The sequence below is a fragment of the Natator depressus genome, chromosome 2, assembly GCF_965152275.1.
Source record: "Natator depressus isolate rNatDep1 chromosome 2, rNatDep2.hap1, whole genome shotgun sequence".
Classification (NCBI taxonomy): domain Eukaryota; kingdom Metazoa; phylum Chordata; order Testudines; family Cheloniidae; genus Natator; species Natator depressus.
In genome coordinates this window covers 251,196,597-251,217,780 of record NC_134235.1, presented here as the reverse complement: position 1 = coordinate 251,217,780, position 21,184 = coordinate 251,196,597, and the positions used below count along the sequence as shown (strand labels likewise).

Here is a 21,184-nt window from a genome sequence, read left to right as displayed (position 1 = left end):
CAGGACACAGCAGCCCTTGATGTGAGTCGGGGCCTCTCCCTCCCAGCAGCCAGACACTGACTCATTCGCTCCCCTCTCCCGGCTCCGTGTAATTTCTCGGCTGGAGGGGAGGCAGGACTCGCGCCGCTCCCGGGCTGCGCCGAGGGAGGGGGCAGGAAGCAGAGTGTGGGCTGGAGGCAGGCAGGGCTCTGGCTCCGGCTCCCTTGTCACCGCCTGCGTCAGCGCCCAGGAGTTTTCCACTGACGAAAAAGGGCAGCGCTGCTGCGCCCGGCGGAGGAGGGAGGCGCAGAGCGGAGCCAGGCGCAGCCAGTCCGGCCGCAGCTCCAGACGCAGCCGCTCGTCTAGACGATGCGAGGCTGAGCGAAGGCTCCGTCCTGCGAGCTGCGGAGCCCGGAGCCGATTCGCCGGGGCTGCTGGCGCCTGCTCGGCGCCCCTCCGTCTCCATCGCTCGCCGCCCCCGCCGGAACCCAGGCGCAGGTAGGTGTCTCCGGCTCTCTCGGGCGGCCGGTGCCGGTCCCCGGAGGGGGCGGCTGGGGGGGTCGGGGTGACTTTGGGGCGGGGGAAGGTCTCCGGGGCTCGGGCAGTGAGCGGGGCTCGGGCTGGCTCCAGCGCAGCTGCAGTTCTTGGGGAGAGGAAAGGGGGGCAGCAGAGGCGCCGGAGCTAGAGGAGGGCGCCCAGAGCGAGAGGGGGGCGGCGCGGGGGGAGCGGGGCGCAGCCGAGGCGCCCCGGACTGGAGGGGGTCGGGGAGCGGGGCGCAGCGGAGGCGCCCCGGACTGGAGGGGGTCGGGGAGCGGGGTGCAGCCGAGGCGCCCCGGACTGGAGGGGGTCGGGGAGCGGGGTGCAGCCGAGGCGCCCCGGACTGGAGGGGGTCGGGGAGCGGGGCGCAGCCGAGGCGCCCCGGGCCGGAGGGGGTGGGGGGGCGCAGTTAGCCTGGAGCCAGAGGGAACAGGCAGGCACCCGAGAGCGGAGTGGGGGCGCTCCAGGAGCTGGGCGCACGGCGGGGGCAGTGGGAAGGGGGGGGGGGGTGAAGCAGACGCCGGCTCAGTGGGGCGCCCGGTGACGGCTCGGGATCTCTCATGGGAAAGGGGAGGGGGGCTAGGACAGTGTCGGGGGCTGGCATGGGGGCGGGAGCGGAAATGCGCTTTGGGGGCTAGCGCCCCCTTCCAGTAGGGGTGGGGAGCGCCGTGCGAGATGGCGCCGCTAGGGTCCCTCGCCGGGGTCGGGGGGTCTCGGGGCCCGGCGTTACCGGGGGAGGGATGCGCCGTGGGGGGGGGGTGACTCCCCCGGTCCTGGCTCCCAGTGCATGACTGCGGAGCGCGCTGGCTGCCCAATAATCCGAGCCCCTGATGGTACTCGGCGCTGGGGTGTCCAGGGCCGCGCTCGGTAACGTTTAGCTGGCCGAAGTTGTTACTCTTGCTGCTGAGTCTCGCTCGCAGTGGGTGCATTGAGAGCCGGCCCGTCCCCTCCCCATGTCCTGGAGTGATATGCACCAAAACAGTTCAAAAGAAGTTAATTAAGGAGCCCGGGTCCCCCAGCCCGAAGAGATAATGATCTCTGGCCCCATGCTGGGCTATCTCCTCTGAAGGGAATGCACATTCCCTCTGGGCAAATTAACAAGGCAGGGGATTTCTTTTGCTTTTAAGGAATTTGATGCCTGCTTTTCTTCTTCCTTCCGTGGTTCCAGGCGTGCAGGGAAGACACTAACATTGTTTCCTCCACTGAGGAAACGAAACCGAGGGTTTTCCATTCTGTCCTGCTGTATAAGATCCCTTCCCAATAGGCATGCTAGTGGAGATGCCTTTGGATGTAGTTTTCTGCCCGTGACTCACGATTAAAATCAGGTTCTTTTCTAGGTGCCCAGGTGTTGTCTGAAATAGCTTCAGGAGAAAAAGGGACAGAGTATTTATTATATGGCATTCCTTAAGGATTTATTAATGCTGCTCATGCATCAAAACTGGTTCCATGCTACAAATGTAAATGCAGAGAATAACTTTTTTATTTTGGTGGTGACACTCAGCTTTTCCTCAAGACAAAAAGCCGAACACTCTCCATGTTTAAAGGCTGCAGTTTGAATTTTCTGTTGATATTTGAAGAAATGGGGCACTTGATAGTTATATCGCCCAAATTTGCAAAACTGACAGTATTTTTCCATTGCCACAGCAACACCTACTGGTTTAGAGACAAATTGATCAGCTGCATTGTCCTGCTGCCCAAGCACCAGGCAGGAAGGTGCTTTACCCCACAGCCTGTGACTTCTTCTGTGAACCGTATGCAAATCAGTTTCATCTTCCCAGAGCAGTGGCTCTTGTCTTAATTTATTAAGTAAACAATTTGACTTTTCTTTAAGTTTATACCTGGATTAAAATGGTAAAGTTTCATGAGTGTGTATTTTTTCTCAAACCAAACAGGTTTTCTTTAGACTGTATAATGTGTGTGTGATATGCATGAAAACTCTTTTCTAAAGTAATGATGGCCTTCTAAAACGTCCAATTAAAAAAAATTGTTGGAATCAGCAGAAAATGTTTATAGCCATCTACAAATGTAAATGTATAGTTATTTGTTGCATTGAACTATCAAGTCATCTAACATTTTACAACTGGAGCTTTTGCTAAGCAATTTTAAGTGAAGCCATCAAGGTCGGGAGGTTTGTTTTAGTATCTGGTGGATGTATGTTTCACTCTAATAGAGCATACAGCTGCTGGCAAGCTTTTTAATAATTTAGTGCAGGAAAAGTGTGCACACACAGGAGAAAAAGTAATGTACAGTGTGTACCTACTGGAGGACAAATATGGAAACCTGTTGTGAATTATTCATAAGGGGTAATCAAATAAAGGATTTTCCTAGACAAAGTGCACACTGTATTTTCATATTTATTATAGTAAGATCCCTGTCAAGTAGACCTGGAAGCTTAATTTCTTAGCAGCCAAATCTGATAATCTCCTATGTATTTTGCTGTTTTTTGTTTATCTTTCCAGTTGTCAACAAGAAATAATGGCATGGTGGGGAAAGCACAGACCCAAATTTTAATTCTTGGCTTTTTGAAAAGTGTTAAGCACTTCTTAAATTCTTCCTCTGAAAAATATTTTGGCATAGGAATAAACTTGCACTATAAACTGATTCATGCTTTTATTCTGTGGCACTGACTAGTTCAGTTTTTGCTGTTGCATGGTAGGCAGAGTCTATTTTTACCCAGAGTAAGGTTATGAAACCATACCCAGCTGGGTTAAAATGATCTAGTTTAAACTGGAAAGCAAGGCTTGTGTTTCTTGGAATACTGTCTATGATGCTGGTTATCCCTTGCTTTACATTCCATGCTTGAGCAGGAAACTGGGAGGGAGACTACCTTTTTTCTTGCACTTTCCTTTCTAGGCTGGTTCTTTTTATGGTAGCTTCCTCAAAATGCCTACATCAACCCAGGTGATATTGTCAGGCTAGAGCATGTAACAGTAGTGCTATGGAAACCACTCAAGTAAATATCTAAAGAATTAAAATAGTTAAACGAATGGATGCTCAGTGAATCAGTGCCAGCAGAGTACTGATTGTTAAGTAATCTAGAAGCTTCAGTGAAAGCACCTCTGTTTTTAGATATCTGATATTCAGATGGTTAAATTAAAAGTTCTGCTCTACACCAATTTTTGTTAATGCTAGATACAGTACCAAGGTCATCTGACCTGCAGTCAACAGAGGCATGTAAATGAGTGCCTCCTAGTCTGAAGAGATACTGTAAAAATTGCAGTCTTACTCCAGACTTGCTCAGTGAGTGTATTCAGTGTCCTTCCTGACTAAAATGCATGGTGGTGTTTTTAAACTAATATTTGCTCTTGTCAGACATGCAAACCCACCATAGCCCTGGGGGACTGAGCTGGATTCTAATCTGACTCTGGGATCAACAGAATTGCTAACTAATTTCCAGTTGCAGACTCTTTGTTGTTGTTGACCCATGAGCCAGAAAGAACCCACCTTGACTTTCAGATTCCAGGTTGTTTGCAGAGTTGGCATCTTTTTACTTGTAAATGGAAGAGATTTGATCTGAAAGTTACTGAAAAACAAATATTTAAGTCCATAACAACACTTTTACAAAGTTGCTTTTCAGAGTAGAGCTGCACTTTAAATTACTTTTGCACAAATCTTGAATTCCTTCATGCATTGGCTCCTCAGCCATGAAACCAAACTTTAAAATGTCACTGCAGACTGATGTCCTTTCTGATGCTCTTTATAAGCACGGATGTGGATGTCCAGCCTGGCACTAGTGAATGCAGAACCTACAGCAACTGGATCTAATATAAGAAGTTTCTGTAGTTTGACTTTATTGATTACCCTACAACCATTCAATTGTACAATTGCATATAACAGCTACGAAGGAAAAATGCGAATAGTTTATATTCTGCAATAAAACGACCAGCAACTTGCATACACAAACATAATGTCTTGTGGGGTTAGTTATAAATAGACTAAAGGAACGCTATTGTTTTTGGTTGCTTTTCCTCTGGTTGACTAAATAAATGCCAAATCTTCTTAAATCTAAATTACTTGAAATATTTACTGTTGACATGTAGTCCAAGAGTAGGATAGCTAAAACATTAATTCCTTGCATTCCAGTGTACTAGGGCTTTGCCCTGCGACTTGCTGAGAGCCAGAAATAGGATTTAGCCGTTTCAATTCCCCTTCCCCCACTAGACATCCCCCCTCTGCCCCAAGTTTGATGTTCAAAAAAAAAAAAAAAAAAGAAGAGAGAAATGCACATCTGAGCTAAATATTTGTTAGAAAGTATTCCCAGGATAGTGGGAGTTGCGGTGCTAGTGGAATTCCTGCGGGTTTGATCCATCGCATTATGTACTTGTTCAAAAAGCTGTTTTCAGTAAAATAGATGAGTAAGGAGTCTTAGCCAAGAACAGAATGTCTTTTTTGGCAACCAAAAGGGAGATGGGATTATTTTATTTCAGGTTATATAAAAAAAAAGTGGGGAAAAAACTCCTCTTGTATATGGTACTTGCAGACTTTGTGAGTGCAAGAATAGGAACCTTTTTCAAGCTGCTGTGTAGTTTTGGTGGCTTATTCTTAAAACCATATTTATGTCCTATATAGACATTTTAATTGTGGAATTACTGCCATTAAAATATCCTCACTGGCTATAAATTGGCATTCAGGTTTTATTGGCTGAGCATTCAACAGGCTAAGAGACATCAGAGTTTCAAGGCAGTGTTCAGATCACTGGGCCGAATTCTGCTCTCACGGAAGAGTGATTGGCTTTACCGCAAATGTTTAACTCTGTTCTGTCGGATTTTCTTTTTGGGTGGGTGCAACTAGACACTGAGGGTTCAGCTTCACTCTTATCTGTATACTTCGTGAAAAGGTTTTGAAAACTCTACCTGGGGAAATGTTCCATCTTAAAATCAAAAACAGAAAAGGGAAAAATGCTTTGGGAGCAGTTTCAGTAAAAGCTTTTCCCATTAATCAAAAACTATGTTTGCATGATCTCTATTTATGCACTGACAGTGCAATAAAATATTTGAAATAACTTTGTCATACTGTAGTGGGTTATTTTCCCCCTAAATGTTTAGCTCACTTCATTCTTATGAAGCGAAGTGATACGTTTTTTCCTTCTTCCCACTCTTGGGGAAAATACCTTATGCATGGTGAGCACTTTTATAATGGGCTTTATTGCATTAGGTAATCCTCAATTATAACCTAGCTTGATCATGGTTTTGTGCTTCAGTCCAACAATCATTAAGACCATCTGTTTATCTGTGACATGATTTGCTGTGTCTTTATAAACAGACCAGTGTGTATGTGCCTTATTCTGTGCTTCTAAGATCAGTGTTGATTTTCATGTTGGTACTTTCCCACTTCATAATGAGACCACTGTCAACACAGTCCTTTAGGCCAGCCAATTTCGAGTGTCATCTTAGAAGAGCCTGTACAGGCCAATTAAACAACGTAAAAACAAATGTAATTTGTTAGCAATCAGGTATGTTGTTGTTGTTGCCTTTGCTTTCAGTATTTCTAAGGTGCCACCTTTTTGCCTGCAAGTGAAACTGTTGTGGTCTTGGTTCTCTTTTATGCCAGTGGTAGCCTATCTATACCACCAAACTGCCAAATATCTCTCTTGAGGCACAAATTAGTGACTGAGCCATCAGGGAGATGGAGGAGAGGCCAGAATTTGAGGTCAGAATTTGGCTGTTGGTTAGGCTGGGTTGGAAGATGGTTGTGGCTGATTTCAGTGTAGGTGGCCTGTGAGCACAAATGTCAAAGGTAACACTCTTCCAAAGCAGTAGCTTACATTGTTCAAGGGGGGGGAAGGGCTTTGCTGTAAGAGAGCTTGACATGATCTGTGTTATTTCCCTATTATTTATCTTTTTTGTAGTGCAACCTTGACTGTTCTACAAGTTTCCTGTGTTTGCTGCTTGACATCTGTCACGGTAGCCATGGGGCCAGCTCAGATGGCACAAGGGAAGAGAGGGTTACTTTCATCCCTGTTTGTTTCAAATGTGGGATCCCTTGCAAATGCTGTAGCTCAAAAGTCTGCATGTTGGGGTGGAAGGTGACTGTGACGGAAGGAGCAGCTGTCAGGCTGCATACACATGTATGCAAGTATGCTTTACAAATGAGCTGTCCGCAAGCTTAGAGGCATGAGAGAGTGAAGAGTGATTACTCCTTAACGCAACTGGGTCTGCTTTAAATTACTCCCCCTTCCCCCACCCCCCACCCCTCGAAATAGGAGGAGGGAAATCAAACAAACAATAAAGTAAGGAGTAGTTGAGTACTAACTAGCTCAGTCACTCCTAATTTTCCAACTATATAATTGGAACAGACTAGTAAAACTGAGCTGAATAAAGCCTCAGACTTCTGCACAGAGCTTGTTTCAACCCCCACACTGAGAAGATGGGGGGTTTTTTGTTTTGTTTTTAAACTACTGAGTTCGTGTTCATTTTGTAAAATGGGGGAGAAAGCACATAGTACAGTGAGAATTTATACTAACAGCTGAGCTTCCTTGTGGTCACTTGGGAGTTCTTGCTGAATCGTATTGGTGAGCTAAATGGAAAGTAACAAAGGGGTTAAGCCAGGTGTCAGGTAGTACATGTGGTGTTACTGATGGAAGATATCCAAATCCACCACCTCCCCATCTGTTTTGGATTAAGGCCAAAAAAACAACTGTGGCAAAACCACCTGCAATGTTAGTTCTGTCTCCTTGTCATGTTCGAGCTGTCAACAAAGGGTATAAAAAGAGGCTGGGGAACCAGTTACTTTTTCACTAGTATGAAAATAGTGCATAAAAATGCTCTTCATTGAGCCCAAGTTCAGATTAGAAAGTTGCATAGCCTAGTGCCTTTGAAGCCCCAATACAGCCATGCTGCAGTAAATGATTAACTTTCTTATAACCAAAGGGCCATTACAGCCAGCAATTTTTAACCTTTTAGAGACTATTGTCTTATGGAAAGCTGTTTGTCAACATAATTAATTAGTGTTTGTATAGAGCTTTGAAGATCGAAAGAGCTATATAGATGCGCTAAGTATTATTATGCAGTGCTATTGAAATGTTAAAATCCCATCATTAAAAGGTTTTGAAATATGCATTTTTTGCTGTGTGCCCACACTTGGCAGGAGCTTTTAAAGAAGAATTAACAGACTAGCCATGCAAAGGAAAGAGGTAGTAATACAATTATGGTCACGAACACATTTGTGCTAATAGAAAAGTCTAACCTTGATTGGGGAAGAGAGTTTCTGGTAGTCAAGTACAACACTGGGCTTTGTAAGATTTCAGGCCTGTTTTTAATACATATCTGACACATCCTTGAGTTCTGATTTTAGTGTCACGTTAAAGGATGCCTTTGGGATTTTTAGAATTAAGGATGTTAAATGGAATAATCCTGTGAGATCCCTGAATTCCGTGCAGTTCAAGAAGTTCTGTGTAACTTGGTAATAAGCAGCTGAGTAACTCTTCGGTCCGTGGCCAGGCTTCGTTTACTAGATGTTTTCTAATGGTTCTTAAACTGTGACTTTTTTTATTTTAATTGTAGACCTTTTTTTGTAAGGCATCTGGAAAAGGGGAGGGGAGAGGGCAGCATCCTTCTGCTTGTCTTGCTTCCCATGTCAGCTGTGTTTGGCTGTGTGGACTTTGGATCAAGTTCCATTCTTATCATTCAGCGACACTTTCTGATAATAGCCTCTTAGTTTCATTGGCTGCTAAAATTGCTTACTAAGAAGCAGCCATACTTGTGTCATGCCAAGAGACTGGAGCCACAGTATCATCCCTCCCGCAGTAAGAGGGTGGGTGATTCTCATAAACTGCACCTATTTCCTTGCCAAAGGAAGTTTCTGAACTCTATCTCTGGGTTGTCATGATTTGTAGCCTCATATGTTTATTGCTGATAAATACATAAATGCACTGGTTTGAATCATAGTGAGTCAGTCTTCCAGTAATAATCTTGTCATGATGTCTGGTTACATGCTCACCCGCTTCAAACCTAAATAGACCAGTGGTGATTTCTATTAAAATAGAGAGGCATCCATCCAGTATGTTGTATCTAGGGTTTTACAGGGAGAAAAGGTCTTTGGTCCAAACAGCATTCTCCCCAAGAGTGTTCTGACTCAATGGATTCTGAGCTGTAGAGTGAGTGATATGATTCAGCTGGTATATTATATGAAAAGTATAGTGTCTTTTTGTTGTAGGAAATTCTTATTCCAAAGATGCTAAAGGATTAAATGTGAAGTTGTTTGGTGGGTTGAACGTTGGAAAAAGAAATGAACAGCATTTAGAAATCCAGACAAGTACAGAACGACTTTGTTTTTAATTAGCTCGATGGCTTTTAATTGGTACTCTGTCTGATCTATAATACAAAATAAACGCATGGTTTAGTGAACATGGGCTGGATCTGAAAGAAACTGAGAGGAAGGGTTGTTTCTTGCATTTGATATATTTATATTTCAGTGCTTCATTTAATAAGCCCCCAGGGGACTGAAGCAAGTAAATCATGGCAAGGGATTGTTCCCAACAAACTGGCTTCTTTTTGTAATTAGCAAGAAGCTAGAGCTGTAACTTCCTAGTAAGTGATTTAGGTAAGGAGTTAACATAAAAGACTTAGTGCACAAAATGTAGTACTTATAATTTATTAACATTTCTGTTGATGGAATGAATGTGTGGAACATCTGTTTTTTGTGTGTGTGTGTCCAGTAACTTACACCCACCTTTTTTGTACAGTCTTAATATGGGTGGAATGCTGCAAGGAAATTCAGATGAGTTGTCATAAATAAGGTTTGAAGGTAGGGTGAATTAGGTAAAAATGTGAACCTCAAAAGTAGGGGAGAGACTTGGATGTGTTCAAAAACTATAGCAGTTTAAGTAGTAACCATTTGTATTATGGTGGAAATCAGGGGACAGCTTTCATGGATGGGAATTAGTTGATGTAGTAACTGAAATCATGGTGTGCTCCACCGCCTATCAAGGTTGTGAGGGAACAGCCCCGCAAATGTGAAGGTAGCAAATGTGTGACTTATAGGTAGCTGGCCTAAACATCTCTCCCTCTGATCTTTAGGTGCATAGGGGTAAATCTTAGCCACGTGCAGAGAGCTGGCACAGAAGCCACTGAAATGCCAGTGAAGCCCGCAAAATAAGGCTTAAGTGGTATTTGGTATTTGTGTTGGCTCCCTGTACAGGAGCGAATTTCACCCCTAGTGAAGAACATCCATTGTTGCCCATGCTTTATTTTTCCTTTCTCCCTGATTTTTCAGTTCTATGAAAAACACCGAATAACCATGAGTGGGGTATTGAAAAGGAAGTATGATGAACTGGAGGACGATGCCACCTACTGCTCCTCTTCCTCCTGCTCCCCTTTCTCCTCTTCTTCGGCCTCGTCAGGTTGGGAAACAGACGAGGAAAACTCCCGAGGAGACAGCAAGCCCGGCACTGCCTTACCCTCCAATTTCACTCGTAAGTATCCTATGACAGTATATGTTGTTATATCTAGATGGTGGGGCTGTGTTCTCGGGGAGCCCATGTATGTCCAAACACTCTGCAAACGGATTTTTAAAACATGGCACCATCTCTGTGGATAGTTATTACAGTCACTCCCAAAATCTTGGCAGACACTGATTTATTCATTGTAAACTATGGAATGAGTCTATGAAGTCTGGTGCATGTAATTTTATAAATATGGTCCGTTTACTTAGCCTGCATTTTAAGGATAGTTTTCTTCAACTGTTTATCCCAGTATTTTATAACAATTAGGGCCTCTATGAATTTGCATAGAGGCCCCAATTTGCAAAGATAGGAGCCTGAAGTTAAGTACCTAAAGCTACCTTCAGGTATCTAAATGGGCAACTAGGGGCCTAAATGTTAGTTATAGGTGGCCATTTAAAAAAAAAAAAAAAAGTAGGGTACAAGTGATTAACCAATGGCTTAATTAGTTAATACAAACCATTTCAAAGAACGGTTTTGTAAGCAAACCAGATAACTTGCCACTGACACTGTTGCTGGTGCAGACAAATGCTATTTTGTTTTCCTAGCAGCTACTACCAGTTTGGGTTGCTTTGGGGAAACACATAAGAACTTCTTCCCTCACTTGTCATCCAAAAATTACAATGCGCACAATCTTCAGCTAAGGGAAATAGCTTTACCAAGTAAATTATACTAGAGCCCTGCAAATATCTTGCAGTTAAGGTCGACTTAGCAGACATACACAAACATGCACTGGTCTGAAAAAGCATTAGAAGTCTTGTAATAATAAAGAGTCTCATTCTTTTTTGTCCTCTGGGTTTTGTGAAATAACAATGGACTTTCTGTATGCTCTGGCCCGATTAAAAAGTGTCAGGAATGAGAATACAATTTTTTTTGCGGGGGGAAGCAAAGTATATTTATATTTTGTTTTTTGCGGGTGGGGTTTTCTGGTAAAGAGTAAATACTTTTAAATGCTTAAGCCAAGACTACACAAAAATGCTGTGCCCAGTGAGAAGATGTCATTAAAATGATGACAATGACCAGTGTGAGATCTCGAAAGCTTTGCTGATACGTGTAGTAGAAGCTGCTAACATAGCTGCATCAATGCTCCTTTAGACTAAACTAAGAAATGTTTGTTTATATGCTGGTAAATGAGGCTTACTGTTAAAAGTGGGCCTAGCTAATTCCAGTTCTGCATTTCTCTAAGCTTCAGGGGCACTTGATCCCACCCCACCTCTGCAAACACCCTTTGAGTTTATAGCTGGTCATAACAATTCCATATCCATAGTAGCTCTAATCAGGAGAGGAAGGAGATGGTTCAGACCTAGCTTTGGGATCCAGAGATCTGAGTTCAGAACAGTCTGCCAGTGATTCCCTTTGCAAGATCAAGTCACTGCAGCCTCAGTTTCCCATCTGTAAAATAGGGATGATGATAATTCTTCTTCTGTCTCGTGGAGTTAGATTCTAAGCTCCTTCAGGACATTTACTGTCTTACTCGGTGTGTATACAGTTCTCCTAGCACAGTAGGGTTTGGTAAACTACTGATTTAAGCTAAACCAGTGTAAACAAGGGTTAGTCCAGTTTAAGTGTGTCTGCACTAGGGCATGTACCAGTATAGCTAGAGGGATGTAGAATAAAATCTGGCGCAATTTTTCATATACAGACAAGGCAAGTTTTTAAATTGCTGTTTTAGCTGAGAGGGTGAGATGGGAGGCCATTGTCATTGGGAAGACATGGCCCCCCCAGTAACTGGAGACTTTCCACCTGCCATGTGAGGTCTGTTTATTAATTGTCAATGGTTTGGGCTCTAAAATTTGATTATCTTTGTGCTGACTAAGACTTCCCCCACCTTCTATGAGAATCTAGCAGAGATGTGGGCAAACAAGCTAATTTTGTCTTTTGCTGCCTCTTCTTCCTAACATGTTCCTGTTGCAGGAAAAGTAGTTCCTTAAACCAATATTGCCACAATTTTGCCTTCCATTTTACATGTCCTGATAGGTGCAGGGCAACAGAGTGATTCTGGAATTATTCCTGTAGACTAGTAAATCCGATCTGTTATATAGATTCACACTAGACAATGTAAAACTAGGTATCTCTGTAGAGATAACATTTTTAAACTTTCCCAATACATAAAGCATGTTATAGCAGTTTCAGATAAACCACAGTGTAGTGTTGCCAATGTTTATATTGGGATCACCTGTACAAAGATTAACATCTTTGCAGCTGCTCTCAAATTAGTCTCCGGAGAATAAACTACAGATTCATAGTTCCTCCCAGTGGATGCAAAAGGAAGTACCATAAAAGCAGCTGTTGGTAATTGTGTGCTCTCCCATATAAGCTGCAACAAGCATACTATTTGGGGGTCTGCAAAAAAGAATCTGAGGAATAAACGCTAGGTACCCTAAAAGCTGTGATGCTAACAGCATATAGAGAGGACCCAAGTGTTTAAAATCTCTCTCACTCACACACACAATTTTGTTATGCTCTGCTATACTTGAAGAATAAGTAAATGTAAATTTCCTTGAGGAAATCCATGTGAGGAGGAGATAGGCAGGTTCTTCTTAGAAAGACTGATCAATGTTCCTTGCTAGCAGAAAAATATTGGCTATAATTTCTTGCACCACCTTCACCTGCCTTGAAATGAGTTTGCACACTGCACTTGAGGATCTGTCTGCTGAGATACTGGCCTAATACTAACTGGTTGATTTATGTAGACTAACTGGAAGTCTTACAGTGGTTTGCAGCTGTTTAACATGAACGTACATCTGTTCATAGGAGAGGTATGTCATGTGCCTTTTTTCATTTCTGCCTTTCTAGCTACATCCATCCTGAAGAAAACCAAGCGGTTAAAGAAGAACAATGTGGAGTTCGACCAGGTCACTGTGTTTTACTTTCCACGCTGCCAGGGGTTCACCAGCGTGCCTAGCCGTGGTGGCTGTACCCTGGGGATGATGAGCAAGCACAGTTCGTCCAGGCAGTTTACACTGGCAGACTTTTCTAAGGAACAGGAGAACGTTCGGCGGGAGAAACTCAAGGAGCGGCTAAAAGAGGAGAAACTGGAGGCATTGAAATGGAAGGTGAGTAGTAACATGTGGCATCATTTGTCATGAGCTGGTGCAAGTCCTTATGATTAAGGCTAAGGTTTTGTCACGGATATTTTTAGTAAAAGTCACGGGCAATAATGAAAAATTCACGGAAGCCGTGACCTGTCCCTGACTTTTACTAAAAATACCCATCATGAAATGAAGAGCCTGAGCAGCTGCGGGTGGGCTGGGAGCTCCAGGGTCCCCCTCCGCTGGGGGCTCCGAGCTCTGGGGGTCCTTCCTGCTTCCCCCCCCCTCAAGCGGAGAGGTGCAGTGGTCTCTGGGGCTGCGAGGAGCAGCGGGGGTCCCCCCTTTCACTTGCGGTGGCTAGGAGTTGTGGTAGGTTCGTCTGACCCTGCAGATCCCAGCCAGGGCTGGCTGAAATCACGGAGTCTTTGGAAGTCATGGAATCGGTGACTTCCGTGACTAAGTCACAGCCTTGCTTATGATTAGTTTCTGGCCGCTTTACCATTCGGGGCATCTCAGAGGTCTAAATATCAGTTTTGACATATCCAGATTCTCTAGAAGTATGTGTTCAAATGTAGAGATGAGCAGCTCAGCTTTTCTGTTCTCCAAAGGTGAAGAAACTGAATTCCATGAATTTAATAACTTACCAAGTGTTTAGAGGAGACCTTGTTCCTGTCTGCTTGTTCCTGAGGGGCCGTCTCATATCTCTCTTGAGAAGAGTAAAGATTTGCCCCGGTGTCCTTGGCCAAAATGTTCCTCTTCCCACTTGAGTAGTTTACCAGGTGTCTGCCTCATGACCCAAGAAGCTGCTGCATTTCAGAAGCAGGACTAGACCTGTCCCCTTCTCTCCCTTTAGCTTCTGCCCCTCTGGGTCTTAATGGTCACCAGTTTTAGGTCACTGTTCTCTGATTCTTCCCCACAGCCGTCTCTTCACCCCTACCCAAGATACATGGCAGACACCCATTTGGGAAAGGCCAAGGTGCAGTAATGCGGGGGTGGGGGGGGAGGATATTTGTTGTTGTGGCTTAGTTCTAAGTGTGCGTTTGCTGGTACAGCTACCTGCTGGCAGGTTGAGATGCGTTCTTCAGTGTATGTGGTCCGCTGACTCTGTCTTCCTCTGTTCTTTGGGCACAGCTGACCGTGAACGGCACGGCGGAGTCTGAGGAGGCCAGCCAGCTCACTACTGAGGACATATCCGACGATGACGTGGATGTGAGCAATGTGGAGCTGGAAGACGGCTTCTTCCTACAGCCCTACCCTGCCAAAAAGAGACGTGCTCTGCTCAAAACCATGGGGGTGAAGAAGATCGACAGAGAGGAGAAACGGGAGCTGCACAGCATCCGCCTGTCCCGTGAAGACTGCGGCTGTGACTGTCAGGAGTTCTGCGATCCAGAGACCTGCAGCTGTAGCTTAGCAGGCATTAAATGTCAGGTACGTGCTGCTCACTGTGCCACCCAGGCTGTGCGTTGTGCCTTGCATCCATTCGGGACACATGTGAGCGAGGCTGGGACTGAGACAAGGGTGAAACTTAATATCAGAAGGGTCCTTGCACAGATTGGAACTATGTACATGGCCAGGCTTTTTGGCAGCGTCTGCAGTCTTGATGCAAGCAGAAAAAAAAGCAGACGGGGAAGATTATACACTGCGCTTGCTCAAAACTAGCTAGACTAGATTCTCCTGCTAGCAAAGCCGGATTGTAAAATGCGCTAATTCTAACTTGCATTTAAAAAATTGTAACTGTCAAAGGGACACTGTTGAAATTGACAGGTTAAGCTCTGGCTTCCTGCCTTAAAAATGGTATATGTATACATATATTTTATCTGTATTTCAGAGCATAGAAAATTAGGCCCTTCTTACTCCTCAAGAGCACAAGATAAAATGAGGGTAGCAGTGTAGATAAAGTTCCATGATCTCTGCTGGACAGCCCCCACCTTGGGATGCCCAGTGAGTGCTGCATTTCTTTGCAGTCATGTCCATGTCCCAGTGCCCCTCTGTTTTGCATGTTTCTGCAAATCCACCACGTGTGGAAATCCGTACCCCCATACTGATCACTTACAGCAGGACTGATGCATATTTAATGTTCCACTGGCTTGCCAAAACCGAGCAGGCAGGTAGAGCAGAGGGCTACACCAGAGGCACATGCCCACAAACTTAAACAATGCTTCTAGGTCTCATGTTGGGTCTTGAGCATGTCCCTTTGGATTTCTTGGCTTTTCTTAGTTCATATCCCAATGCTGAAGTGATGACAAGCCGGGCTGACAGTCTATAGCATGTCATGTCGTGCATAGCTTCACCCAAGCTTCAAAGAGTCCTCCTCCATTTTTAAGCACCCCCACCCCAAGAGATGAGTTTGGCATGCCAACCTCAAGTTTCTGCCTGTAGGTAACTTCAGACTGAGTTGGCCTGTATCACCCTCTTGGTGTAATTCCGTTTAGGAATTTGTGTTCAGGTTTTCCTTGTAGATGCTTGCCTCTTGAAATATGTTCTGCAAGATGCATTCCATGGATTTTGAAATGTTAATTCATTATATGTCATGGCTGTGGGGATGGAAGTGTGTGAAGTGTGTGCAACCTACTGTCCAGAGCGTTTTACACGTCCCCCTCTAGTAGCTGGTCCTCAGAGGGTGACTCTAGCGCAGGTGCCAGTTATGGCAGTTACTCCTTTACTTCAAACAGTAGAAACTCTGCTTATTACCAGCCTGGGTCATGGGAGCAGTCCCCAGTGACTATCACGATAGCTCTTGTTACGTGTGCATACGATATAATCAATATATCACTATTTATACTATTTGTCCAAAACTTTCCACACACGTTTCCTTTGAAAGGGTATATGCTTTACCCATTAGACCTTTTCAGCTCCTTTGGTCTTAAGTTGTACCGAGATCCATCCTTCTTCTAAAGAGTGTTTGTTTTTACCCGCTAGCTGGTATGCTCTGTTATGAAGATGGTTTCTCAGCATCACTGAAGTTTGGGGTTTCTTCAGAGCTTGCAGTCACTTTCTTTCACATTATGCAGGGGTTTATGGGTCCCGCGCCTAACAGCACCTAGGCAGAGGTAGAATCTCAGAGGTCTAACACTGTTGTCGTCTTTGCTCCATGGCAGATGGATCACACTTCGTTCCCTTGTGGCTGCACGAAAGATGGCTGTGGAAATACAGAAGGAAGAATAGAATTCAACCAGGCTAGAGTGCAAACTCACTTCATCCACACCATCATGAAATTGGAACTGGAAAAGAACCAGCAGAGCAGTGAAAGGAATGTAGAACCCGAATCATCATTCCGGGACAGACTCCATCAATTTGGCTGTTCGGCAGGGAAAAATGTGTTTGAGGAAAGAGCTGTCCCACTGACTCCAGCATTTCAGTTCAACATGGACCTGGAGACAGTTGGGGAGAATAGCTGTAGTAGTGATATGACAGACTCTTCGATTTCATCCATTCAGAGCGAGGATTCGGAAGAACAGTACGAGAGTGTCCCATCAGATAAGTCTCAGTCTGATATTGATGACGATGGTCTGGCAAGAATACTCCATTTCAATGATTCTGACATCGAAGACAACAGTAATAATTGCCAAGACAACTTGAGCTGTTTCCATCCTGCTGACTTCTTTAGTGCTAACATTGAAGACCAGTGTGGTACAACTGCTGAAAAACTCAGCACTGGAAACTACTCTGGCCATTTGTCAAACATCTCCGAATGCCTGGATGAAAATGCCAATCAGGACGCTGGTTGTTTTCTAGACGACACTGCTGATACACACTGTGATGGGCTTTCGTGCTGCATGTCATCCTCTGCAGAGCAGTGCTCAAAGAGCTACACAGATCTCAGCCTTTCCTCTGACTCCTTGGATCTTTTTCAGTCATTTTCCGACTATAACTTGGGACCTCTTTATAACTCGTTAAAGGAATATGAGAACCTTGATAACTTTTCAGCATTGCAGTTTCAATTGCCTAATTTTCCTGGCTTTCCCCAGGCAGGAGACCAGAGCACCTGTTTCCTGGAGTCTCTAATTGGCTTGTCTGAATCTGTCCCAGAAACTCCAGTCCCTTTCACAGACAATCAGCTTTTAGAAGATGCCATTAAGTCATCGCTAATGGAAACAGTGAAAGTTTAAAAAAAGAAGGAAAACTGAAGTTAAAACTGAAGTACTAAGCAAACTTTCACTGGAAGGAGAAAATACTACAAAAAGCTTTCTAAGCAGACAAATTATTTTTGGTCTTTATAGAACATGGACACTTTGAAATACTGCAGCTACAATCAGTTCCCTTGCTGTTTGTGCAAAATTTATAAACTTTCATAATTTGGAAAAAATAGAAGACTTTCAAGTACGAATTTACCTGTGTTTTGTACAAAAAGACTTATTAAGAAATACTCCTTGTTAACATTGCCAGTCATACACAACAGCCCCTTCTAGAAACTATTCAGTGTTGCAGAAACTTTTTAAAACAACTTTTGAATCCATATTTATTGTGAAAAATGATTTGCATAAGAGTGAGCCTGACATGTGCTTATGTTTAAATCTGAAGAGGTTTACAGAAAAGATCCATACACTATATCCATAATCATTTTCACCTATTTATTGCAAATTCCAGAATTTAAATAGCCACCGAAGCTTGAACTAGTATGAAACCTTATTTAAATTGGTAATACCTCAGATGTATTATGTGTACAATCATATTTTTTACATAATATATCTGTATTTATTTATTTTTTACCTTTTAGTACATGAATAGCACTGTGGTTTATTAATGACCTGGAAGTGCAATAAAGTCTTTAGCAGCACAGATCCTAAAGACGACAACACTGTTTTTTAAAAGAGACGGAAAGATGTTAACTTCAGAGATTGTCAGATACCTTTTCTGTCTTTGTATAACATTTCTAAAAGAGCCTAAGCCAGGTGAAGTTTGTGCGGGGGGAGGGGGGGGTTGGTGTTGGGGTTTTTTCATAATTAAAAACATCCTCTTGGTAGCTAAAAATCCTTTCATGGATGGGATTATACAATGTTGTGTGAGGTCCATAATTCTGCTATGGAAAACAACCCCCCTAAACTATTCAAGAAATAATATGAACTAACTATATTTAAAAAAACTTTTTTCATAAATTATTTTATAATTTTATTTAATTTCCTAAGGATTTGGCCATGAGATCTTTAGTGATCTATTATGGTGCCTGAATATGCAGAGGAACCATTAGCAGCAGCAGATGTAACGAGGACCTTTCCAGCCGGTAGAACTTTATGAGAGCAACACTGCTCATGCTCCTGATTTAAGTGCTCCTTAGGACACTGAAGTGTAAAGGGTCTAACGATTATGAAACACAGCGGGCCAGACCATTTATATGCATTTTATAGATAAATTGATACAAGTAAATTTAGATGAAAATGAAGGTATTGGATTATTTATTGCTTTTATATGTTTTAGAAAACCCTAAAATAAAAAACTAAAGCTGAATAACTTGGCACAACTTTTTAAGAAATAAATTAGAAATCAAATAGTATCATTTTAAAGGGTATTAGAGGCCTTCTTAGGCATGTGTGTTTAAATCAGTCTGAAAACAGGTCACTGGCCATTACGTATAATTGGACATAATCTGTATTTTAGCAGTACACTAAGTGCCTATGCCAACAGTACTAATGTGTGTTGGTCTAGTTTGTATATCCCAATATCATGGTATAAATCTACCAGCTTTAAAAATAGGTTTAAAAGATTCAATTCTTGTACGTGATAGAGTGACACCTGTACTTGAGCAATAGCCAGAGGGGGGGCTAGGGAATACATTTTTCTTTTTAAAGCCTGGTGTACATTGAGTTAAATGTCCTGCTCCAGCTATTTTAAACAAAAGCTGTGCATATAGCAACCCCGTATTCTGAATGTAAGCCCGTGGTGTCTGCTTTGCTGAATAGGCCAGCATATGCAGACTCCCAAGCAAGAAAAGATGGTGTCAGTTTGACTGATTTTAGGCTAAAACAAAAACCCTTATGAAAAGGTGAGGCAAAACGCTCCATAGGCTGAACTATAAATATAGCAGACTATAGAGATTACAATGGTTTGTACCTGCTCGTTAATAAAATGATTATTTGGTATTCTAATTGGCATGGCAAGTTGTTCACAGCTATCGGCAATTACGAAATTCTCACATACCAGGAGAGCTATTTTGTCAGTTGTAGATCTTCTCTTGTACTGAGCTGGTCAACTTTTAAATGGGACATATTATAACAAACCAAATTGAACTGTGACCCTTTGCAGCTGTGACTCATAGCTGGGTTTCAGTATAGCTGCAGGTTGCAGTGCTCAGGAGTCCATTGGTGCTGTCTGATTTAACTTCTTCAGACTCCACTTGCCTCTGTGGGACACCCTGCATCTTCGCCCCGGAGCCCCGGCTACCCTGACTGAGCCCCCACCATTCCTTCCACACTGGAACCCTGACTGAGGACCCTGCCCTGTGCTGTGCAGAGCAATGGTACACTTTGCATACAAGTCTTACCTAGCAAGAGTTGCTGGATGGGACTTGGCTGCCATGCAGGAGGGCCATTGTACGTGAACTACTGGCAGATGGAGGATTTCAAGAATTTTTCTTTGTTGTTCTGAAAATCCCATTCAGTTATCTAATTGGTGGTCGTTTCTATTCTTCAAACGGCATCAAAAATACTGACAAAAAGTGTCCGGTACCATTCTGTATTTATTGGCACTAATGTAAGATTATGTTTTAGAACATTCCTAGGTTTCTCTGCATATCTATCATTTTAGAAGTGAATGATGGGGATAAAGATTCCTGCCTTCATGGATTTTTTTTCTATAATTTATTCATTTTATTTGTGTTGGTGCCAAAAAAAAAAAAAAAGAGAGAGAGAGTGGTTCTTTTTTTCCCCTCCTTCAGGGCACTGTACTGTAAATATATATATTTTTCCCCTCTCCGTATCTGTGTAAAAAGTTGCCTATCAAACAGTTTAAAAACTGGGTATTTATTGACACAATCTGTAATTATCTAATGTATTGATTGAAACGCTTTGGTTTCAACATAGCTTTATTTTAGCTTTCCTTGTGTATATATTGTGATTATGTTGCTTAAAGGTACAAGTAAAAAAAGCTTTATTTTTACCTTATCCATTTTCATTTGTTTAAAAAAAAAAAAAAGCATATTTGTCTACAGCTGCTGTCTGTCATTTCATCAAAGCAATATGAAGAAATTTCCATTTACATGCTCAATAAAACAATTTTGTTTGAATATGGTCGTGCCTCTGCCTTTTTTCCTGGCTATTTCAATACAAGTGTTTGCTGAAATGTGTTAACTCGTTCCAGTCAAAAGGTTTGTGAGCGAAAGCTGCCAATCCCAGGCCTACAGTGTCTCTTACCTTTCTTAAAACAGTCCAGAATTAGATAAACCTTTGCAGATAATGGCAGGTCCTTTGAAGTGTATAAATATTAACTAGCCTTCATAACACCCTTGTGTCAATACGGGTACAGCCTCACTAGGAAAAAGGGTGCATTCTTAACTGATGTTCGCAAATGTGGTAACACAAGGCAAAATCCTAGTGGAGATCAGGAAGTTTGTAGTTTTAACATGGAGTAGGTTGATGTAAAAGACGGGCGGGAGCCAGGTTTACCTTGACCTGCTAGCACATGTTAAAATTACAAGTTACCTTGCCTTAATCTGGTGTGTGTTACCACCTACTAGCTAAAACCATGTGTTAACTAAGAACTCACTTTGTTTTTTCCAGTGAAGACAAGGCCTATGGGTATGTCCATGATAGAGTTTTTACCTCTAGCTAATTGATTGTGTTAACTAGCTTGAGCTAATTGGCATTTATGAAGGCTACTCTGGAAACTCTCCAAACATTCGTTCCAGGGTAAACCACAATGTTCTGTAGTAGTAAGAAGGGACTGGAATGTGAAGGTTCACTGCTGGTATCAAGAAGGGGACTTGCAACCCCTGTCAGTCAGACATACTTGGTCCTTCACAGCAAATTTGGCACCAGCTGGGAGCTTCCCACTGAAGTTACTCAGGCAGGGCAGAGCTAGCACTATTCTAAGAGAAACTCGTGCTGATCCTCTTCCTTTGAACAGTAGATACCAAAGAAATTGAGTCATGGGCCTTCTGACTTTTCTAAACCAGAAGAGCTCCCTTCCCCTGAGACCTGAGCAGCCTGGGCAAGCTAGCAGGGCCAATTATTTGTCACCCTGCTGTGAGCAGAACTAAGTCCAC

At 43.2% G+C, this 21,184-nt stretch overlaps 1 protein-coding gene across 1 annotated transcript; it reads left to right on the top strand.

Annotated features, from left to right (window-relative positions):
- Positions 1 to 228: 228 nt before the first annotated feature.
- On the top strand, positions 229 to 20,433 carry CSRNP1 (cysteine and serine rich nuclear protein 1). Its single transcript, XM_074946343.1, has 5 exons — positions 229 to 477; positions 9,730 to 9,928; positions 12,752 to 13,011; positions 14,119 to 14,415; positions 16,086 to 20,433. Exons 2-5 carry the CDS (start codon positions 9,754 to 9,756, stop codon positions 17,094 to 17,096), a joined length of 1,743 nt encoding a protein of 580 aa, XP_074802444.1. The 5' UTR covers positions 229 to 477; positions 9,730 to 9,753; the 3' UTR covers positions 17,097 to 20,433.
- The last annotated feature ends 751 nt before the right edge of the window (positions 20,434 to 21,184 follow it).